The sequence below is a fragment of the Falco biarmicus genome, chromosome 8 (assembly GCF_023638135.1).
Source record: "Falco biarmicus isolate bFalBia1 chromosome 8, bFalBia1.pri, whole genome shotgun sequence".
Lineage (NCBI taxonomy): Eukaryota > Metazoa > Chordata > Aves > Falconiformes > Falconidae > Falco > Falco biarmicus.
Genome location: NC_079295.1, coordinates 44,721,321 through 44,736,858, shown reverse-complemented (window position 1 = coordinate 44,736,858; position 15,538 = coordinate 44,721,321). Strand labels below are relative to the sequence as shown.

The 15,538-nt window shown below is 49.6% G+C and overlaps 2 protein-coding genes across 19 annotated transcripts in view; one reads left to right on the top strand and one right to left on the bottom strand.

The window, feature by feature from the left end:
• Nucleotides 1–12,944, top strand: part of ANKHD1 (ankyrin repeat and KH domain containing 1) — a 117,161-nt gene extending 104,217 nt beyond the window's left edge. For 6 of the 18 annotated variants that reach the window (XM_056350647.1, XM_056350649.1, XM_056350641.1 and 3 more), the window contains 8 exons: nt 4,275–4,469; nt 5,555–5,809; nt 7,152–7,327; nt 8,464–8,628; nt 9,072–9,118; nt 10,763–10,837; nt 12,363–12,536; nt 12,723–12,944. In XM_056350647.1, the coding sequence (XP_056206622.1) occupies nt 4,275–4,469; nt 5,555–5,809; nt 7,152–7,327; nt 8,464–8,628; nt 9,072–9,118; nt 10,763–10,837; nt 12,363–12,516 (1,067 nt within the window). In that variant the 3' untranslated portion in view covers nt 12,517–12,536; nt 12,723–12,944. Of the gene's footprint in view, nt 1–4,274; nt 4,470–5,554; nt 5,810–7,151; nt 7,328–8,463; nt 8,629–9,071; nt 9,572–10,762; nt 10,838–12,362; nt 12,537–12,722 lie in introns of those variants that run through there. The other 12 variants (XM_056350659.1, XM_056350653.1, XM_056350652.1 and 9 more) reach the window with 10 other exon arrangements.
• Nucleotides 12,945–13,724: 780 nt separating this feature from the next.
• SRA1 (steroid receptor RNA activator 1) lies at nt 13,725–15,527 on the bottom strand. Its single transcript, XM_056350662.1, has 5 exons — nt 15,413–15,527; nt 15,068–15,193; nt 14,443–14,639; nt 14,213–14,321; nt 13,725–14,118 (listed from the first exon to the last, which is right to left on the bottom strand). Exons 1-5 carry the CDS (start codon nt 15,435–15,437, stop codon nt 13,937–13,939), a joined length of 639 nt encoding a protein of 212 aa, XP_056206637.1. The 5' UTR covers nt 15,438–15,527; the 3' UTR covers nt 13,725–13,936.
• Between the last annotated feature and the right edge of the window lie 11 nt (nt 15,528–15,538).

Genomic DNA, 15,538 nt, shown 5'->3' with positions numbered 1-15,538 from the left:
GTTCTCCCCTTCGTTCTTGCCATAATGGCTTTGTGGTGCCTTGAAGCTCAGGGTAGCTAGAGAGCCTTGCTCTGAAATTGTCTTCACTCCCACAGTGCGTGGTTTTAGATATTGGAGCTAACGCTTCAGGACCTGAATGCTGGATTGACATGAGTCAAGTATAGTTTGACTTTCAGACTAAAGGAGAGGGGGCATTTGGAAGATGTGGTGAGAAAAGATTTTTTGGTGTTCCTGTTCCTCTCTGTTGAGTTACAAATGTGCAGGACTTCTGAAAACCAGAACACTTGTCTCTAACTAGCTTTAACCACAAAACTGGGATATTTACTATGACTCTACTTTTCTTAATACTTTAACTTGGGCTGTATAGCTCTGCAAAGTGAGTGAATACCTCGAGCTCTGGGGCCATGTCCAGTCCCAGTGCAGTAAGCAGAACCAGATGTAATTAAGGCTGTGTAAGGTAAAGTAATGACCTTGTTCATCAGGCTGCTAATAAAAGAATTGCCAGACCCTTCTCAGGAGACTCCAGAAACACTTTATGTTGACTCAGCTTTTTTTCTGCAGTGCTCTAACCTGGGAGTTGGTAGTTGCTGGAATAATCCTTGGGGAAGGAGGCTTGTGGCAAATGCTATCTTCTGAGTTTTGTGATGATCACATCCTGCCTTTGCAAAGATGGCTGACTGGGACTTCTCATAGCAGCAAAAAAATTTGCTGTTCCTTTATGCTAAGGTCATCTGTTTGTCATTGGGAAGAATTTCTTGGTCCTTTATATATCCTTAAGTAACTGTCTAAATCTGTTTCTTCCCTGAATTAGGAAGGTTAGGTAGATACCCAAGGAAAGCTCATGTATTTGACTTTAGGGGAGACAAGTGTGAAGTTCTGCTCGACGGAAGCACAGAAATACTTGGATAGAACACTGGTGGTTTGTGGGGGTTTTTCTGAGCTGGGATTGGGTTAGGGTATTGCAAAGCGAAGAAAAGCTGTGGATAGGTGCATGTGCCACTAAAATTTTGCCTGGCATGAGGTGTCTGGTTAGTCAGGACCTTAGTTGATTCATTTAATGTCATTCTACTTAATACTGTTTTTGATCACTTTCATTTCCGAATCGTAAATTCTGTCACACTAGAGCAGTGGGTGATGAGGGGAGCCTGGGGAGAAGGGAATGTTTTGAAGGTGTGCTAGTGAGGAAAGGAGTGGGGGACGGTAGGCTGAGGAAGTTTCTGATGCCTTCACTGGGAGTGAAGGTGCTGTCCTGTGGTCTGTCCACCCATCTCATTCAGTGACTCTTCCCAGGGGAGCGGACTTTTCCACCCAGCTCAGGCTCTGAGGTGGGCTGAACTGGGGACTGCCGTAGCTGTTTCCATAGGGTTCATTGGCAGGCTTCACGACACTTTGAGAAGGCAGGAAAAGGCCAGTCACTGCTGGTTTATGCTTTGGCCAACAGCACTGTGATGGACAAAGAGCGGTCTGGGCCTTACCTAGCAATGTGGTACACTTCTGTGTGATGAGTGCAAGTAGTAATGGCCATCAAAGCAGGTGGACGCTGAGCCTTTAATCTCAGCTATGACTACACCTAACAGAGCAGAGGTTTGCCTGTCTTGCAGAGTTGGGCTGTGGCAAATTTTCCCACAAATCGGCATCTCTTGGTGATCACTTCTAAGCTGATTTGATGGGAGATTTTATATAATTTGATCGAGCATTAAACCACCTTTTTTTTAATAAGTTGTCACCTCAGCGTGGAGTTTGGGTACTCTGCCTTTCCTGTTCATGGGTAAGCTCTGTTGCAGCTTGAGTTTTCTCTGATTCAGCAGTTCCTTTGAGGCATGTGTTTATCTTCTCACCAGCTGTGGATCTGTTCTGGACATGGCCTTTTGTCTCACTTATGTCTTTAGATGTCTTGTCCTAGCAGCTTGCAGATTGAGGGCAGATTTGGCCCAACCATTTGAGGAGGCTGTGGAGACGACCAAAAGAAGTTAATTTGTTACCTCTTTTCTCTGCATTGTAAGGAGGAGTTTGAGACCTTGCTCATGTGGCATTAAAAAGTATCACAGACTTGAAATATGCCAGCATAGGAAGCAGCACATGAATATGAAGTTGCATGAAATGGCCGGGCTCCCTGTTTTACATGGAGTAACCCAAGTGTTGGAGCTGTTTCTCTAAAGGTGGAGGTAGCCCCCTTAGAGTAACCAGTTTCTGCTGAAGTGCCCGGGGGGCTTTGATAGACTGAATTTTGAAGCAGACTACGTGAAATTGATACACCAGCCTCAAAAGTTCAGTTACACTTTCAGAACATGATGAAGAGTTAGAATTCATGGCCCAAGCAACTGTGGAGTATGGTATGGCAAAAGCTTTTAGTATTACAAAACCTGATTTTGTTGGTAAGTACATAAATAAGAAGCTGATTGCTGAAATTGTTCATAGAAGCTATTTTCAATATTGAGCAAAGGGATTTTTCATCCAGTTTTATGAAAGGCAAGATAATGATGATAAAAAGTGTTCTTTACAGCCAGAAAACTGACTGCCCTGTTGAATTTGTGCATCTCTGGCTGTCGTACTTCCTTCAACCTGTAGAAAACACACAGCAGTACCGGAATGGTCTTGGCTGTACAGTCATTGCACTTTGAAATCTGTACATCCATCCTACCAAGTCTTCAAAAGATACAGCTGGGCATCTCTCTTCTGCAGAAGAATTATTTTTGTCATAATCTCTGCCTTGTTCTCTGTTTAGGAAACCAGCAGTCCCCATGGGCAGCAGTAGCTCTGTTACCCCTTCTGTATGGGGCAGAGACTCGGGATCTTTGGTGATCTGTCAACCAGCTGGAAACGTTTCTCATGTGTGGTGTAATCAGTCACTGTAGGGACCTTTTGACTGCCTCTGAGTTGACTTTAGTGGATGAAGGGTTAGCAGCGGTGTCCCGTTTGTAGCTCCACAGCAGATGCACAGGGAGAGCACCCAGCTGGAGGTGCTGCACTCTGCTTACAGCTAGGCTCTGTTCTGGAGGCCAGTCTGCAGCTCTAGACAAACACACATCTGTCAAATTGTGTTTACAGTCAGAATGCACCGGCATTAGCATCCTCCTTGTAGCCATCTTGTACTTTGTGCTATTACAAACCCTGAAAGATTGTCCTCCCATACTGAGATTTGCTCATCTGAGCACCCCATGTTCTGGTGGTGGTGGTAATTTACTTCTCCTTGTCTGTAATGGAGACTCTCTTTTTCTAACCTTTGGAGTACGGCTAGTGAGAAAAATACCTACGTCAAATCCAGTGACTCGCTTCTGTCAGTGTGAGCAGGTTGGATCTGGCATTTCTGGAAGTGTAAACCAGGTTGGTTTGGTTGATTAATATTGAAGGAAAAAGACATGGTTTTCAGGAATGCATCCAGGAGATGAAAGGTGCACCTCTAGCCTTATGACATAAGCTATTGCCTGTCACCACTGCTGTTTGCAGCCTGCTGTGGTATAAGTAGGTACAACCTTCAGTCTTGCTGTGTAGCAATATTGGCTGGTCCTGGTTGTGGTCATTTTGAAACGTTTAAGTGGCTTTGAAACTACTCTTGCTTAATAGGCCCTTGAAACTAAACCCAAACCTCAGGTAAACATATAGCCATGCCTGTTTCTGCTTTCAGGTAACGATGTGTGATAAGAGCTTTTACAATATTTGGAGAAGTACTTAAAAGCTTTGGCTTATTTAAAACCTGTAATTACCCCTTGCTAATAATTTTTGTGAGACTTTGAACTTTCTCTCCATCTCTCCCTTCCTCTCACTCATCCCTGTAGAAGGCAGCCCTCCCACCTGTTGTGCTGTGCATTGTCAGCCCTGTTTCTCTGGACACAGCATTCTCTGACTGATCTATATGTGAACGTACCTATAGGATGGCAAAAAATACACTGCAACGAACTGTTTCCCTGGTGCTGGATTCTCCTGGGACTCTCACAGAGCCCTGTATCCCTGTTTGACTTGCGTGGCTTTTTTGTAAGCTAAGATCCTTGCCACACCCAGCTTTCCTCCTTTGCCCTCCATGCTGCGATAATTTCCTTTCAGTGACCAAAGGGATGGCTATTTTTGTCAAAACTTCAGGCCAAACCAGAAAGCATACAGAAATGCCTTCTGTCGGTTTCTAAAGGAGAATCATGCACTGTAAAGTGAACTTACCATGTGCAGATACCCCTGAAGGTGATGAGATGCTTTAATTATATTTGGAGCACTAGCTTTCTCTGGTGCTTTGAAGCAGGTTCCCAAAGACAGATATTTAATCAAATTTATGTTTATTTCAGGCTTACCCTCTCTAGATCCATCCAACAGCTCTACAACTTCTTCTTCAGGTCCTTTGACAGGCTTTTCAGCAAACATACAAGGAGCACGGGTTTACCTTCAAGGGCCAGCGCCTGTTGGGACTCCCAGCTTTAACAGACAGCATTTTTCACCACATCCTTGGACAAGCGCAACAAATTCATGTAGGAACTTCATGGGTCTGTCTTAGTTAACTATAAATTCATAGCTATTGTCTTTTAGTAGATTTGTAACTTGAGGGGAGATCACCTAGTCATGCACAAAATGCTTTCCAATTGTTCCAGCAGCTGTGATAATGGTGTGCAAATCCCAAGCTGTACTATTTTGCATTTTTTTCCCATGTAAAATGCCACTAGTTCTGCTAGCATTAATAAAGGCATATTTGGACCAAAAAAAAAAAAATCAGTCATTGTAGGCTTTGAGAGGTGAGGCCATGAAGCTGTGGGGGAGTGGAGGTGATTACACCAACCTAAAGATTCCCTGCTAAATAGTGTGAGTGTAATATTAGGTGAAAATGTCATGTTTCCCATGGTTTGAGGTTACAATTGCCTTTTTTTCTATTTTTTTTTTTAATTGGGATTCTGGAATTGTTTCAAGTTACTTAAAATTTTCTAAAACCTTTAAGCGTCATCCAAGGTAACACTGGGTTTTCCCCCTAATGGGAAGAACATAGAAGTAGCTTTACAGAAAATACGGGTCTTTGATTCAGAATCTTAAGTGAAGAGGCTTTTCATGTCAGTGCATGCAACTTCATTGCCACTCTGAGCTTAAGAACCAAAATGTTTAAAGGAGTGCTTCAAAGGAAGTTGGATTTCCCAAGAAGAGTTAGTGACACTTCTGAAGTTAGTGGGACTTAAACTCTCATGTTATACATGGCTTTGGGAAGCTGTCCAATTCCTCTTCTGCTAGAAGTGGTGGATACCAAAACTAGACTGTTTAGATATTTATGGTATTTTGGCTGATTTTTTCACCTCTTCCTGAAACTCTTCCATGTTTCTTATTCTTTCTTGTAATTATTTTAGATATACTGCTATGTCATGATCATATCACATGATTGTAATGGCTGAAAGTATTAATGTTAAGGTTGATTTTTAGAGTTAAAGTATAAATAGAATTTCCTTGAAAGACTTGAATGCTTGCCAAAAAAGCCTTTAAAACCTTTTTATTATTTGCTTTGAGATATTGAGGGGATAGAGTGGTAGCATTTATGCTTGCTAGCTTGTGTGCTTTGTGTGTAATTAAGCAAGAGAAATATTCTTTTCAGCAGGTGAATCTCCTATTCCATCAGTTTCCTCAGGATCATCTTCACCCCTTTCAGCTGCTTCTGCACCTTCTAATTTGGGCCAGCCGAAAATGGGTAATGCCAATCAAGATCGAAAGGTACCCCCTCCCATTGGGACAGAAAGGCTTGCTAGAATTCGACAGGGAGGATCTGTCACTCCTACGCCCTTAGGAACCAACTTCACAGCTCCTGTCGGTCATAGTGGTATTTGGTCCTTTGGAGTGAACAGTGTATCTGGTAAGCCTGTTGTACAGCCTGGGGTAGCCTAAAGAAACTTCTAGGGCCTTTTGGAAGTACTACATTTGACAAGAAAGTTGGGGAGGAGGAATAAAGTTCCATGGTCTGTAATCAACTTTCACGTAGTATGTCCTGAAGGGAAAACTGATGTCAGTGGTGGGAGAGTGTACATCAACGAAAGTGCTGTGTTTTTTTCTCCTAATGTAGGTGGTTCTCACCCAACCTAGATTATCTGTCAGTGTATATTTTTAAACCCTGAGAACAGTTCAGAAGTTTCACATTAAATCTATTGATCCAGAATTTAAAAAGCAAATACATTTTATCTGTTAAGGGCATCCATTTTGAAGTCTGACCCTTGGTCTAAAAGGACACTTGCCTCTGTCCAAGTTTTTAGCTTGCTTTCCATTAATGTTTAAAAATGTTAGTTGTGGTGCAACTAACGCATCCAGAAGACATCGTTGTGGATGCTGATTTTTGCATTGATGTCCTCGTGACTCTTGAACAGTATGGGGTAACTTCTGTTCCAAGCAGCCCGGGTTTTAAAAGAATGACTTTGAAACGGCTGAAGTTTTATGTTCAGTTTCCTGGTAGTTTGAGGTTTTTTGTGGAAAGGAGGAGCCGCAGCATTTGAGGCCTAAAGTGTTTCCATTGGCAACTTTAAAGACAAATGTTTAATAGTCCTGTATTTGTTAGGCTTTTCAGTGAAGTCCTCCATACTTTGGTTAACTTAGTGTCTCAGCATTGCTGTGTTTTTTTTCAAGATAACTTGCATGTGCTTGGAGGTTTATTGGATCTTAGCTGTTCTGCTGTGGACACCTGAAACTTGCAGTTATGAATAGTTCCTGTTATATCCACACTTGTCTGGAGGATCAAGATGAATGTACATGCAGATGACAGGTGCCTGGCCAAACTTCCCTGGCCTCACCAGTCTCTCGTCTTTCCCTGTTTTTGCCCCTGTCATAAGTGTAACTTTTTTTCTGTGATCCTGTGTTACATGAGAGGATGCAGGAGCTGGAGGGAAAGGAAGTGTATGTGTGTATAGCCAGCCTTATATAGTGTTGCCTGCTGCAGCTTCTGTGGGAGAGACCTTGATGCTACAGCTACAGACGACTTGTGTGTTTGCATTGGCTGTAATGCGTTACTAGCCTAAAAACTGCAGGGATCTTCCTGCTTTGCATAGATTGTGGAAAGTCTGCCTTTGCTTAGAGCAGAGCTCTAAGATACCTCTGCAGCTGCATGTTTTCTGGGAGCCTTTGGGTGTATGTAGGTGTAAGCAGCAGCTGAATTCTACTCCGGAGTATATTCAATGAATTGTAATTGGCCATTTTCGATCTCTTTCCAGAAGGCTTGTCAGGTTGGTCTCAGCCTGTCATGGGAAATCACCCGATGCATCAGCAGCTGTCGGACCCAGGCACATTTTCTCAGCATCAGCCAATGGAGAGAGATGATTCTGGAATAGTGGCTCCCTCTAATATTTTCCACCAACCTATGCCAAATAGTTTTGTGGATTTTTCTAAAGTAAGTTACAGAGGGCTGGATTTAGTCTATAAAATGACCGAGGACTGACTTTGTTACATCTCCTGTTCTGCCTGTTTACAGTGTATGTGTGTGCCTCTTCTACCATTGCTTGCCACACCTAGTCCTGAATGTCCTTTCATCCCAGTACTGACTAGAAAAGGTGCCCAAGGCTGGTGTCACATTTAAACAGAACCAGAATTTGTAGATTGCAGATGTTCTCCTATCGAATAGCTGAATGTCTTCATCGCTTTCCACTGTTTCCTTTCTCAGAGGCTCGGTCACTAGGAAATGTTTCATAAGGCTTGCTCAGCTCTGGAGGCTCATTAAAGATTTGCTTAATGCTTTCAGTACAAATTGTGCCCACAAGTACTACATGCCTTTCTTAAAGAAGCAGCAGGAGAGAGGACTACTTGGAAGTCTATGCCTTGTATGTAGCTTGAGGCAGGTGGATGTAGCCAAGCTTTAGTCAGCTCAGCCACCACTGGAGGAATGTCCAGGACAACAGCAGAGCTGCTCACAGCATATTTTAAAAGTAGCTGTATTATGTGCTCTTGGGATCTTCTAAATTGCAGAGCAGCAGTCATTCAAACATGGGAAAGAAGTATCATCATTGTAAAAGCCTGTTCTGTAACTTGCTCTTTATGAACTGGAAGAATATTTTAGACAGCCATTAATAATTTATAGAAAATCTTCAACTCCGAGCCTTGTAGACTCAAGCTGTGTATATGGGCTTGGCTGCAGTGCAGCCCCTGGCTGCAATCTTGTGTGCGCCAAGGTTATTGCATGCTGCAGAGGTGAGAGGGAGGAGCACTGAGGTCACTTCGTACAGCTTCTGTGTCTGGCTTTATGGGGTCACCTGAAAGTGCTGTGCAGAGGCTCCTGCATACTGGCAAGGGGTAATTTCAGAAAAATGGATAAACTGATTTGAATCTCAAGCTCTGAATAGTCCCGATATTCAGTACTCTGCCTAGGTGTGCAGGGATGCCCAGTTTCCTCACAGTGCTGAGATACTTGCCAGTAGGTGAACATTAGGTACGGATGTGAACTGCCTCTGTCATCTTGGCAAACATGGTACTATGGTCATCCTTCAAAACCACCATCGTCTTCACTGGCGGTGCTTTCTCTTGTTCCCTCAGGGCTTACCGATTTCCATGTATGGTGGCACTCTAATACCTTCGCATCCTCAGCTAGCAGATGGCCCAGGAGGCCCCCTCTTTAATGGGCTCCATACTCCAGATCCTGCCTGGAATCCCATGATCAAAGTTGTCCAGAACTCAACAGAATGTACTGATGCTCAGCAGGTAGTGTGGCAGCTTCTTTTCACCTTTGCTTACCTGTGTTTTGTTACGGTGTTGTGCTTTGTTTTATTTTCTTTATTTTTGGATAGGTGAGATGTTTTTTCAGTTCTTTGATACTAGATTTGAGATTGTTTGCATGAGTTTTTCCCCTACAGTGCATGTATGTATATAAAACATACATGGTGCTATCTGTACCAAACCTTTCACATTTCAGCACTGCTCAGCCAGGTAATCTACTTTGTTGTGAGAGGGTTTATATCCATACTTGGCATCTTGCAGGTTCTCGGTCAAACCTTGGCCAGAGCTGAAGAGGGCTCCCAGCCTTTGGGCAGTCTGGTTGTATTTTAGGGGGAAGCATTAAGCTAGCCCTCTAGTGGTTAAACATGCTGTTAAAGGAACCTTTATTTGTTTTCATAATTTACTTGTCTTTTTATTTCTTGCTGTAGATTTGGCCTGGCACCTGGGCACCTCACATTGGAAACATGCATCTCAAGTACGTCAACTGATTTAAGGGGGTCTATCGTTTTGTTTTAACCTTGTTTGGGAATCTTTATGATCTTGGAGAACTCTGGGGATTTTTTTGATGTGCCTAACTAAGCAATTTTCTGTGGGCTGTAACGATGGAAACTTGATTGCCCATTGTATAAAAAACAATTTATTAACCTATACAAGCTGATTTTGTTCTCCAGTTAGTTTAGCCATTTTGAACTTAAAAATCAGACATAACTAGTGCTTTTGGCTAAACACTACTGAGTGTTCCTTGTATGCAGCAGAGAACTAGCTAATTACATGATTTCAACCTTTTAGGGTGGTAAATACATGTATAATTGTTTACAGACTTAAAAGGAAAAGCTGAGTAAATTCAATGTCGTATAGTGGCTCTACTTTATGTAGCCTGTATTAATGTGAAATATTTACCTGAATATTCAATAAAAGGCAAACAGTATTTATAGGTTGTGTGTGAGAATTTTGGAACAGGCTGTATCTTGCTGTCATTGGTGGCTGCTGCCGTGCCCAGTGATGCATCTCTTCAGTGTCACATAACTGGCACGTGGATGCAGTCGGGGTTTGGGGGAGGGTTTTTGATCTGCCGTCATCTGTGAGACAAGGTTTGCAGAGTCCTTCCTCCTGCCAGTTGTTAGCCTTTTATTTTTTGTGTGTGTGAACGTAGTTGTGCATTATTTTTAATCCTTCTGGATTAGTTCTGCTGCTTGTAGCACTCTTTTTTTCCAGGTGGGTCTCCTGAGAGATTAGGTTTTCAGGGGCTGGAAATGAGGGCTTGAGTTGACAATGTGACAACTGATGGCCTCTTAATTTGCAAAGGTAAATAGGTAGCTTGTAGGTAAACACAGGGTTTCTTCACCTGACTTGCTGTGACCAGCTGCCTAGAAGCAAGAATCATAGGAAAGCAAAGACCACTTTCCACTAGAGAAAAACATTCAATTCTAAGCTTTCCATAACCCTTCAAATATTGTAAGAGATCCTCAAGGCCTTTCTGTGAGTAAGAAGGAGATTTTTGCACACTGCTTAGGGTGAACATCCATTCTGTAGCCAGGTGCAGAAGTTCCCCACTTTCTGCTCTTGGACTATGCTTATTTCTGCTTTTTGCTCAGTGGTGATGCAGTAACTACACTTGAGTATTTGGTCCATTCCTCAAGCAGGTAACTGCAGTGCATGTAGTGTCCAATGTAATGGACCACTTTTGGTGGTCCCTCAGATCAGATGGAGACTTCTCCACCTTCCTCCACCTTCTCCAGACAAATCCCTACATGTAGCAGCAGAGTTTCCCTGGGAAAAGTATGAGGAAGGAGTACTGAAAACCCAAAGTGCACAAGCAGTATTGGAGTACTGCAGGCAAATAAGCCTCAGAAATGCTTGGCATGATATATTCAGGTATTTTATCTAGTATTTGAGGAAAAAAATGCAAAAAACATTAAACTGCTGCTGCCCCCCTGATAATGCAAATGCCAAAGGAGAAACACTTGTGTTAACAGTAATTGTACTGAAAACAGATGGTATTGTAGTGCAGTAGGTGTTTGCTCTTGGGGTGAGTTGCAGGGGAGGGGCCTCCTCCACTCCACCCATGTGGGCTTCATGGCTGCAACAGGCACCACCACTTCCTCCTGCCCCATTCCAGGGAGCCACCATCTCTCCATTCCGGATGGCTGCAGCTCCACACTGGGTGGCACACTCTACTCCACCACATGGAGGGGTAGGACCCAGCATGGGAATGGGGTAGTCCCTTGAAAGGAATTGTGGCCTCAGCTACCCCATCCCTGCCTTATTTAGGCAGCTCTTTTCTGATTGGGGTCCCTTCCTGGGCTCTACCTTTTGCAGCTTAGTCTTTGGGGCATGGGTGCCTGCTCTGGGCACTAGATCCCGGCAGGCCCATGGGGTGGTGGCTTCCCTGGCAGCCCAGACCTGGAGTGGAAGAGGGAACCCCAGAGCTTTGAAGGAAGATACCGCTAGAAGTTAGGGCCATCATTGCCCTGTGGTACTGAGGGAAGCAAGCACAGGCAGTGCCTGGTGCTTGTACTGCTGGGGAGCGGTCTGCCAGCAGTGCTGCTGGGGTGGTAGATGCAGCATTGGTCCTTTGGAGGTAGGTCGTGCCCAGGTATGGCTGACTGGAGCTGGGGGAGGTACAGGGGGCTAGCACAAAGTCTTCTCCCACCTTGAGTTCACCAGCCCTGGGGGAAGGTACTGGGTGGTGCACCTCCTTCCAGGGGTACCCTAAGTCTTCCCTCTTTGCCCCACATTCCAGCCCAGGTCCTTTACTTTGCTGCCTGTCCTCAGGGTAGCATGTGCCCACTTCTTGTGCTGGGAATGTTTCAGCTTAGCTGAAAGGTGCCCACCCTGTGGACGCTGGCTCCATTGTGTGCCTCCAATAAGCTTAGCTGAGGCTGGAGAGCCAGGCCCAGTGCTGGTGGAGCCAGGGCAGGTGGGGGTTCTGTAACATGTTTGTGGCACAGGGAAGAGCCCAGCCTGCACAGGAGCTCTGGCCTTGCCGCCAGACCCTGGCAGGGAAGCAGTGCAGGAGGGCACCGCAGATATGGCATGTGGCCTGGCATGACTTCGGAGATCACTGGCAGGTGACTGGGGCATGGGAGGTGGGGGGAGGCAGCACATGCCCTGGGTGGGCACTGTGACCTGGGGTTGTACACCCAGCAGGCTGGCACAGTGGAGGAGGTGTCCCACTGAAACCAGTGCATTATTCTTGTGCAGGGCGCAGCAGGGTGGCTTGCTGGCTGAGCTGACGGGAACGGGTCCCCAGGTACAGACCCCCCATGGTGCCATTAGGAGGGCAGCCAGCCTTTGCTGTTTGATAGCTGCAAGGAGCCACACCCGAGCCAGCCACCTCTGGGCAGGATGTGCTGCGGAGCTGCCTGGCTGTTGGGCTTGGGCTGTGCCGGGTGCCCCAGTGCTGGCCCTGCCTTCCAGAGAGTGACTATGGTGTCAGCTATTATGAGGCACGTGCATTGAGGCTGGACCCTTTGTACTGTGCCTTGGCAGAGCTCCAGGAGTGGCAAGGGGAGGAACAATGTGGGGAAGAGCTGCTGGGCAGGGTGGGTGTCACAGTTTGCTCTGTGAGAAGCCCCACAGTAGCTCCAGAGCCGTGTCACTGAGCCATGATTGAGTGCTGGGTCCCACCCCCTACTCACTCCAGGCTCAGGCTGCAGTGCTCAGAGATGGGGGCAGCCAGGGGCTGGCAGCGACTGACAGTCCCCTGCTTTTGGCAGGTACCCGCATCATCTACGACCGCAAGTTCCTGCTGGAGTGCAAGAATTCACCCGTGGCCAGGACCCCTCCCTGCTGCCTGCCCCAGATCCCCGGTGTCACATCCCTGGCCCAGTCCAGCCTCGCCAAGCTGGAGGAGCTCAAGGAGCGGAATGAGAGTGGAGAAGCCATGCCAGGTGAGCAGCCAGGCATACAACCCCACCTATGTGCTGTATGTGCTGCATGGGGCTCCTGCCTGGCTGTAAGGGCAAGGGGAGATCCCACCTCAGCCCCAGTTCCAGCTCCTGACCCCTTTGCCTGTACATTCCTCCCAAAGCAGCCCCATCCTAACCCTGGCCCTGTATCCCTCCATACCCTTGCAGATCAAGACCAGTTTGAGATGGACATCTGAGTTTCCAGCTCCCCATCTCCAGGCCATGGCTGGGCCTGTTCCTGGGCCTCATGGAGGTGCTGGCACCGTGACCAGCTGGCTGCAGCCCTCTCTGATATTGGAGATGGATGTGTGACACCTCAGGCTCTAGCACAACTGGCTGGTGCAACTGCCTAGGAGCTCATGCTTGATCAATAAACACCATGAAACCCTGGTGCTGACCTGGTGTATCTCTGTGCTGGGGCTTAGCTGGGATCTCAGAGCCCTGGGGAGGGGAGCTAAGAGGACCCAAGAAGCACCAGGAGCCATTTTAGGGTGGAGAGGATCTCTGCCTCCTGCACCAAGACCCTGTGGCATGGGAGTAGTGAACACAAGGATTGGGGTCACACACAGCCTGCCCCAGCCATGGTGGGGCCAGCTGGTGATGTTTTCCTGTGAGCGGAGGAGGGACCAGCATGCTGCAATCTGCTTGCTATCCAGGGTAAACATTAACAACCTGACCTGGTTGGGCAGCACTAGCGCATGGTGACGTTCCTTCCTGGATCTCCCTGTCCCTGAGGCCACCCAGGTCTCTTTGGTCCCAAACCTGGGTCTGAGCTGTGCCAGGAGCCCAGATGGGAGCATGGACTGTAGCTGCAGCACAAACCCTGGATGTGCTGGGCTGCTCTGGGCTTGTAGCAGGTTGGCCGCTCCAGCCAGCCTAGAACTCCTCAGGGGCCATCTCCTGCTGCTGAAAAACTGGGCCCTGTGCCTGCTGCCATGTCAGGCTTTGCCAGCTGGTGCAGCAGGGAAATGTAGCACTGGCCACTGAGCCTCAGTGATGCTAGGGGTGCTGCCAGGGCCACTCCTTCCCTCTGTGGGCTGGAAACAAAGCCAGGGCAAGCGCCTCTTGGGCCAGCTTGGAAGCTGTGATAGCCTCACCCAGGAGCCTTGTCTCCTGATGCTCTTGGGAGAGAACCTGGGACCAGCCAGAGAACCAGCCAGAACCCCACAGCAGGCTGCAGCTAGGGGCAGGTTAGTGCCATTTATTAAATGCCATGTAGTGAATCACCACCAAAATGTTGCAGTGATTAAAATCCCATTTTCCTGTGTGAGGAGTGGGAGGCAGAGATGCCCACGCTCCCTTATGCAGTGTGGGCCCTTCTCCTGCCGGTGGCCCTGGGCATAGGTTGCCCTGCTCACAGTTCACAGCCCAGTCCCTGGGCATCAGGGATCCTCCTGGCCAGGTCCGACCTCGGTGCTGCCATCCATTGCGGCAGCAGGCAGGCTCCTCATCTCAGCAATCAGGCGCTTGACACCCACCAGCCACTGGCTCACCTCGTTCACGTGGTCCACCATGAGTGAGCGGTGGATCTCATCAGCCATGTCCCAGTGCTGTTCCTGGAGCTCTGTATGTGAGGGAGAACCCATCAGTGCTGTGGGGTCAGCCCTCCCGTGGGTGCCCCCGGTGCTGGCCTGGATACAGCCCCCCTTGCCCCTCACCTTGCACCAGGAGGCTCATCCTCCTCTTCACCGGGGCTGACAGCTTCCCCTGAGCCCACGCGCCCCCCAGCACCGTCAGCCGGCGCCCGATGTCGTCGCACACTTGTTTCTGGAAGCAAAGATGAGCAGAAGGGGGGCACTGCCCACTGCCGGCTTTGCAGGGTGGGGGGCCCGGCCCGGCCCCCCGACTCCGCGCCCCTGCCGAGGGGGAGAAGGGGCTGGGGCCTCACCTGCAGGGCGGGACGGCAGGCGGCCAGGGCCTCCTGCAGCGGGGCGAGCACGGCGTCGGCGGGCACACCGCACTCCTCCGGGCGCGCTGCCGCGGCCGCGCTCGGCTCCCCGCTGGCTGCCCGCGGGGCCGGCCGGGCGGGCCCCAGCGGGGGCGGCCCCAGCGCAGCGGGGGCGGCGGGCGGCTCCGGAGGGGCACCTGCAGTAAGAGGCACCAGCGGGGAGCCCCGGCAGCCCGAACGCGGCAGCCCGGCCCCCGCACAAGGACGGCGGCCGGCCGCGCGGAGCGGCACCCTTGTCACCCCATCAACCGAGCCCAGCCCAGCGCGACGGGGGCAGGCCCCGCCGCCCCACCGCGCCGGCCTCTGCCCCCTTGGGGCCGGCAGCGCGGGCAGGGGCCGCCGGCTCCGCTGCTCCGCAGCCACCGCCACGCAGCAGGGGGAGCCAGGTCCCCCCCTCCGTGCCCAGGCAGGAAGGAGGGCCCGGACCCCCTGAGGGGAGGGGGCGCCGCTGTGGCGCCAGTCGTTCGGGGGCTGCGCTGGGCCCCGGCTCCCCCGGAGCAGCCCCCTGCCTGGGCAGGCGTGAAGCTGGGGGGGCGGGGGTGGGGGGAGCTTTGCGGGTGCTGACCTGGGGGAACTCCCGCGGGCGGCGCGGGGACCCGGCGGGTGAGCGGGGCTCGCCTGGGACCCCTGACCTGCGCCTGCAGCCCGTAGGAGAACTGGGGGGGGTCGTTCCAGCCGCGCTCCTGGTTCCCTGCGGCAGCGAAGGGCATAGTGAGACCGTGCGGGGGACTAAGGCGACGCCCCCGAACACGGAATCCCGGCCCCCTGCGCCAGGATGGAGCTCGCTCCCCCAGACCCGGGGCTCCCACCGCCACGGACACGGCTCTCCCGCAGGTCCCCCCGCCAGGGCCCGGCGCCCCCTCCCCGCCGGACCGGAAGTTCATCCTCACAGCGACCCGAGCCCCCTCACCCGGCTTCACGTAGAGCTCCGCCATTCCGCCACGTCACGCCCGACCACGCCCTTTCCGCCTGGCCGTGGGGGGCTGGGAAGGGGTGGGGCCACGCGAGGCACCGCCCCGCCGGGGAGACTGAGGCC